We start from the raw sequence: 7,645 nt of genomic DNA on the forward strand, positions 1-7,645 counted from the left end.
TGGCAACTATAATGACACAACAGTGACAAAGGGCATGAAGTCAGAAATCAGAGGTGAGGAGGGGGTAAATAGTCATCACATGGAAAGGCTTGCAGCTTGATGCTGGGTAAACCCAGGAAGGGCTTTTACATCTTATCCACGACTTAACTGTTCCCAGGGCACCAAGAGACACACAGCAAAGAAGACTACATTCTAGGCTGGGTCAACGCAAAAAAGAGGAGTTTTTCAGCTAGGACTCACACTGTTTGGGTTAGAGTGCATGGAATCCCAGAGATCTGTGGACTGTTCTCACAAGAAGGTATCATCTACCCATATCCTTAGTACATTCTCACAAATAGCCTTATTTCTTTAGGGAGACAAACATTTACCAGGAATAGTTCCTTTGCAATTCTCTTCTAATTAATGAATGAGAGTCACAAATTTGATGTTGAATAAAAATGTACCTCAGTAGAAAGCTTTTTATTTCTCCTTGTGTTCTTGCATGTTTTCTCCAAGATCCGGAATAAGGCCTGTACATGGTAAATAGTGAAGGCTGGATGGGCCATGGAGACAATGAAGAATAATTTCAGGCCTTCCCATTTGCACAGAAACTGTTCAAGACTTCTAAATATTTTCCTATTTTCTTTTTAGAAAAGCACCATAAAATTTTATAAGCATAAATCCCCACCAAGTCCAAACTACTCTGTATGTGGATTCAATTAGTGTTTGTTGAATGAAAGGAATGAATGGTTACTGGAGTCCAGGTAGGCTCCACTTCTGTAAATATAACCCAGTCTAGCCAGTTACAAATGGGTTCAGCGTTGAAGGGAGCAGAGACACATGTGAGGCTGCTGGAAATTCAAAATAAGACAAAGCAAACTGGGAAATTTTCATTTATACTTGCTATTATAAGACTTTTTGAATGATTGGATGGCAGAATGAATGAAATAAAAATGACAGTCTCTTGTAAAGGGATGGATTCTTTGATGGTCACTTCCTTCCATCACTGTCACCATATAGGCTGCCCCTGGAGGCACAGTCTGAGATGAGAGTTTAGGTAAACGTTGTTTGTCTAGAAAATGATCTCAGAAAGCAGGAGAAAGAGAGCAGGGACGAAAGGTCTTGGAAGGAGAAAATCAGAATAAGGTGCAATACTGCGGTTGTGCAGGGACATCAGGAGATGAATTTTGTTGAAATCTGCAGAGAAGCACACAGACCACCTCCTGAGCTGTCCTCCTGGATACAGAGGCTGAGCTTTCATCCCTGGCTCCTCTCCCTCCAGGAGCATTAGCACTTCTGCAGCTCTGGCTGCCCTGCTGTGCAGGCCACGTGGGCTCCCATGATAGAGAGGAGGCCAGAGCAGACAGCAGAGGGACACCCAGCCTGCAAGTGAGGGGGTAAATGCTGTCAGACCAGGTAAACGCACATAAACTTGTTTGTTCACTGCAGCTGAGGCTGATACCAGAGATGAGATGGGATGGACGGCACTAGAAGCTCCACTATGATGGTCTCTCTTCACACAAAACCGTCCCTTCCATCAGCTCTTCTGTGTGATCACCAATCACTCTGAAGCCACAACTTTCTGGAAGCACCACACCTTCTTGTACATTAGACTTAGCCTCAAAAGGAAGTGCTGTCCTGTGTCCTATTTAATTTTATCTTAAGAGGCATCTTGATTTCACCCAATAAATTATCAGATGACAGTATTTGCATTTCAGAGGAGTGTCTATCTGAACCATAGATGAGTCAGATAAAGTAACCCATAGCTGCCTTTGATCCCAGAACTGCACATAGTAAATAATTGTCCTAGACTAGAGATCGGTCACAGTGTTTATAGAGAACAAAGAGGACTTGAGCCTATATTTTTATTAAGCAATTTGTTGTATTTGCTTGTGCATTATTTGCCACAATTTACAAATGTAAAAACTCAGACAAATAGCTTCTGAGTCACCATCCCAAAGCAGGTCAGAATATGAACAGACAGATCCAGGAAACTGGATCTCTTTCCTTAACAGTGAAAGCTGTTATGCAAATGATTTGTGTTAGAGTCTGCAGTTCTGAAAGGGGCCTTTGGGTCAAGGTTCCCATTTTGAAGATGCCTCTCTCTGCCAAAGGCAGAAGGGTGGGGTGATTTAAAGGATGGGTGGAAGTCAGTATCATCCATGTCTGTGTCCCAATTCCGATATTTGTTAGCTGCACCACCTTAAGTCAAGTATCCGAACTCTCTAACAATCAGTGTTTTCACTTGTAATGTGGGTAATATATGCTATCTCACAGAAAATGTGCAATAAATAAAATGATTGAATTAAATACACAAAATGTGTGGAATTAAAGTCATCTGCATTCACCAATCAACTCAAACCCTGATCTGTAAATATCTGTATTATTCATTTAATAGCTGTGATGCTCAGCTGTTTTCTGCAGTTCCTGACCTGGGCAGAAGTAATTTCAGATGTTCTGATGGAAAGCGGGGGCAAGCTGAAACTGTCCCACCTCTAAACCTTCCAGTGGTTTAGAAACACTGATTCCCTGCAGTAACTCCCAGAATCCTGCCTGAAATTCCTAGAGGGCTTCTGTTTTCTTGGTGAACCTTCTGCTAGTCTGGAAATCACCCTAGTCACTTAGCTCATCTATTAGAGGAACATTATGGCCTTCCTTCATGTGAACAAGGACAGGACAAATGCACACTCTCTGTCATGAAGTTTTGTGACCTGAAGTTGGATGGCAATCAGCTGTGTATCCCCAAATGATGGGTGACTTCCCCCATTCCAGCTCAGATGCTCTTGAATGGGGAGAGCCAGGGCTCTACTACTAGAGACCCGGTGCATGAAATTCATGCATGGGTAGGGTCTCTAGGCCTGGCAGCGAATCAGGGCCGATCTTTGGGGCGACTGGTGGGACCCCGCCTTGGCTTGCCTGGTGCCACCCATTCACCAGCCCTGCCCTCTGCTGCCGGCGCCAGTCACCTCACTCTGCAGGTCAACCAGTGGGGCGATCAGGGTGGCGGGGGGTGGGCATTGGCACCCACCTTTGCTAGCCTGGGGCCTGCGGGCTGGGGAAGCTCCTGCATTGAGCATATGCCCTCTGATGCTTAGTGCATGTCATAGTGACTAGTCGTTTCGCCATTTGTTCCCCTGTTCAGTAGATTTGCATATTAGGTTATTACTATATAGGATGGGCCAAGCCCAGAAAGCATCATGGAATTCTAGAGGTAATGTTGATTTTGGAGGCCTGGAGATTTAGGGTTGACACATATGAAATATTTGGAATGTCCAGGATCTGCAGCTTCCTGCCTATAAAAAGTTATATTGAAGGCTTCTTCTTCTGTAAAGTGGACAGACATTAGTGACAATGCATTAGCACACACAGCATGGACCCCACTCTATCACAGCAGGAGTTCCTGCCATGTGCTAGGAATTGCCAGGTGCTGGCAGAGCTGGAAAGGCACTCAGGAAAGGTCAGGCTGAGCTCAGCAGGCCAGGGAGGATGTTGCAAAAGAAGTTAGCCCTATACTGGTAAGTTGCTAAGGCTCCCTCCCTCTCCTATGACATCCTCAGCTGGGGCAGGGAGGTTTGAGTACAGAAAGCCATTGACCCTGCAAGGCTGTGTCTAAGCTGCTGGCACAGAGATACACAGCCGAGTCTCCCAGCTGCAAGGTGCTCAGGACCAGCTCAGAGCTGTAGTCACTGAACTGGTTTCCTGAGAACCGATCTGGGATGTTTCCTTTCTGTCCCTCCTGCTTTTCATAAAAACTAATGAGGAACTCGGGGCCGTGTCCCAGAGCCTGCTGGTACCAGTACACATATCTGTGTCCGGAGATGGGGTGGCACTTCAGAACAGCCTTCCCCTCTTGGACTTTGATTATATGTCTTGGAGACTGGGCGACTCCAGCAGCCACAGAACCTGCGGAGGAAGGAGACAGAAGCTGTAGACCAGCACATGAAGGAGATGGATGCTCCACCAACAGTCAAGAACTTTGGGTTCAAGGGATGTCCCACCTGAATTCAGGACTCACCTGCCCCCAGAAGGCAGAGGGCCACGCAGCAGAGGACCCGGAGGCCCCTGAAAGATTCAGGCAGGGCAAGACTGGCCATCTCCCAGCTCTGGGCTCTGGTGCTTAGGGTGAGAGAGCAGAGGCTTTACCCCTCCCTTTGCTCTGAGTGGAGGGCTTGCCTGTGATGTCACTGTCCTGATGTTACTGTCCTTGTAAGCTCCACAGGCAACCTGCACTTCCTAGACAGGCTCAGTTGGTCTAGGCATTCCCCATTCTGTCCATCTTCCTATCAGTAGGTGCTCTGGCTGTGCTGAGCTGGGCCAGGCTGGTTTTGTGGCAGGTGACCATCCCCAGTTTCTCTGTTTCCTAGGAGCAGGTGCTTCTCGTTCTATACCTGGCTTGAATTATCCCAGCTGCCTGACTGAAGGAAGTCCCATCACACTCTCCACCAAGAATAGGCTTCAAGAGAGAGCTTAACTCCAGGCAAGGCCAACCTCATGGCTCCCTTAGGTGACAACACACCTGCATAGCAGTTAATGTGAGAAGATATGATCACCAAACCTCTGATTCATCAGACAATCTCCCTTATGTAAGGCCAAGCCAAGATTCTCTCCCTCTTCCACAGGGTCCCCGTCAGCAGCTCACTTCATGGATCCACAGTGCCCTCAAGCGGCCACTTGTGCAGTAGTGGTGTTGACACTGCCCAGGCTGGCTGGGTTCTGAATTAGAGTCAGGATTGGACAGGATACTGCAAGCTCCTGATGCTGTGATGTTTACCTGTCTCAGCCCACCCTTTGCAGGTGGCACTGAGGGAGGCATGATGTATTTTGCTAAGAAGGAAACACAAATTCTAAATCTCATCAATGAGTGTTCTGGGAAAAAGGACACCATGCATGCAGCTGCCCTGGGAAGGGGAGGAGGGACCTTGGGCAAAGTGCTCTCTTTAACCAAAGTTAATTCCTGGGGAGGGCTGACCTTGGCCCTCTGTCAGTCAAAAAATCTAAGCAGCTGGAAATAGACCATATAGAAAAGGGAGTTGCCTAATTATAGATTTTTTTACCAGTCTTTTTAATTCTTTTGCTTTTTTAAATAATTGAATTATTTACTTTTAAATTATTGATTTGTAGGAAATATTTATATTTTGAATACATGACCAGCAAAAAATATATTCATAGATATATTTTTTCTTAATGTATTTTGTTGAACAGGATTTTAAAACTTTTAATAAGGAAAAATATACTTTTTAAAGATCAGAGTATTTTCGTGTCCTCTCAAAGACATTTTGCCTACTCCAAGGTCATGAAAAGAATTTGTTCAGCTTTCTCTCAGAAGCTTTATTGAGAATGTTGATCCATCTTATATTCATTTTTGTTTATGGAACTATCAGCAAACTTTTTCTGGAAAGGATCAGATGGTAAAGATTTTGGTTTTCTGTCCCAGCTCCTGACCTCTGCCCCTGCGGTGACAAAGAGCCAGAGACACTGCGCTCGCGAGTGAGCATCAATAAACTTGGTGTATGGATACCGAAATCTGAATTCCATATTATTTTCCTAAGTCACAAATTACTTTTTCAATTTTTTCAACCATGTATGTAAACATCATTTGTTAGCTTTTGGGCCATACAAGTACAAGTAGAGGCTAGATTTTGCCCACTCCTGGTTTATGGAATGAGATAAGGATTGAGATTTATTGTTTTTTATATGTAAACAGTTTTTCCAGCACCATTGTTGAAATGACTATTTCCCCCCTTTTTGTGGTACTTTTAATATTTGATCTAGAGATCACAACATGCATCTTTACCTCACCCACAAAAATGTCTATTAACCATAGATTTTTTCATAAATGCCCTGGATTAGGGGAGGATGTTTCCAATTATTTCTGATTTACTGAGTTTTTACCTGAAACATACGTTGAATTATATAAAGTGTTTTTGAGTATCAATAGAGATGATCTTATGATCTTTCCTTTTTTTTAATATTTGAGAGTTTAAACTACATTTCGTATTTTTTAATGTTAAACTGGCTGCATATTCCCGAAGTAAACCCCACTAGGTGAGGAGGCGTTATTCTCTGTAGATATTGTTCTATTTGATATACTGGAATTCTAAAAGGATTATTAATCTGTGTTCTAGAGGTGTATTGGCCTATAGGTTTTTGGTGGTTTATTTATTTTTGTTTTTGTAATACCTTGGTCTCATTTTAGTATCATAGTATGTTGGCATCAGGATAAGTAGGGAATTATTCATGATTTTTCAGGTTTCTCAGTGGGTACTTCTATGGTGGCATCCTACCAATTTTGATATGATATATTTTAATTTTAATTCCATGAATATTCCTTTATAGTTTTTCTTTTGATATGTTCTTTGCCATTTCATTTACAAATATTTGGGATTTTCCCAGAATGCTTTCTGTTATTGATTTCTAATTTAGTTCCTCTGTGATGATAGAACATAGTTTGAATTCTGTTAAATTTATTGATCCTTAATTTATACCCAAAGTCTATAGTATCCTGGCCATTGTCTGTGTGCACTCGATAAGAATGTGTATTCTGCTGCTGATGGGTAATCTGTTCTATAAATGTGAGTTAGACCAAGGTGATCAATAATGTTGCTGATGTCTTCTGTATCCTCACTGATTTTGTTGGGGGGAGGGGGGAAGCATCAAGTTGTTCAACCAATTACTGAAATGTTTGAATATAATTGTGAATTTGTCTATTTCTCAGTGCTGTTTTTGTTCAGTGTTTTGAAACTCTCTTTTTAGATGCATAAATATTTATGATTGCTATGTTTTCTTGATCAAATTTATCCTTTTATCATTAGAATATGAGCTTTGGTATCTCAGACAATATTCTTCTCTGAAATTGACTTTGTCTGATGTTATTATTGCTGCTCCAGCTTTCCTGTGATTAGTGTTAGCATGGTATATCTTGTCCATTCTTTTACTTTTACCTTCTGAGTGTTTATATTCATAGTACATTTCTGATGGGCAGCATAGAGTTGTTGGTTTTCAGTTTTACTCAAAATCACATCTGTGCTTTTTATTTGGGGCATTAAGACTACTTAGATTTGTTATAACTATTGAACTAGCTAATTAGTATGTATCATAATCTTGCTATTTGTTGAATTAGCTCTATCTTTGGTTTTTCCCTCTTTACTTCTCTTTTTGTATTCTTATGTACTAATTGAGCACTTAAATAATTCTGTTTTTTTCTCTTTTTTTTTGCTGACTTATTAGTTATAACTCTGTGTTTGCTTTTTCAGTGGTGGCTCTAGGGTTTGCAATTCACATCTCTGCCTTAACACAGTCTACTTTCAAGTGATATTATGCTGTAATGTACTCCGCGAATCACACAAAGGACGCCTCAAGAAGTTGAATTAAGGAGTCACATTTATTGCAAATCTGGGACTACAAGGGGGCATTTTGCTCTCCCAAATGTCGCAGTACTCTCCCCAGCCCCAACATCAGATTTAAATAGGCAAAGATCACAAAGGTATTGATTACATCCCAGGGTTTGGAATGAGGAACCTGATTTGCAAAAAGCAGTTAAAGAAGCGAAATTGAGCCAATTAGTTATCTACAAAGATTAATTATAGCTTTGGGTCTTCGGACCACTGAGTTGACAGAAACACATTATCTGGAGCCACTGAGGCAATTTAGAGCAATTGTGCTGTCC

General features: G+C 42.2%; 1 gene segment (V, D, J or C); it reads right to left on the reverse strand.

Moving 5' to 3' along the window:
* Window positions 1-3,532: 3,532 nt before the first annotated feature.
* LOC102759313 lies at window positions 3,533-4,073 on the reverse strand. The segment is given in 2 exon segments: window positions 3,533-3,882; window positions 3,995-4,073. Coding segments are annotated over 2 exon segments (429 nt in total).
* Window positions 4,074-7,645: the final 3,572 nt, after the last annotated feature.

This window comes from Myotis davidii, unplaced genomic scaffold (genome assembly GCF_000327345.1).
Source record: "Myotis davidii unplaced genomic scaffold, ASM32734v1 scaffold22, whole genome shotgun sequence".
Lineage (NCBI taxonomy): Eukaryota > Metazoa > Chordata > Mammalia > Chiroptera > Vespertilionidae > Myotis > Myotis davidii.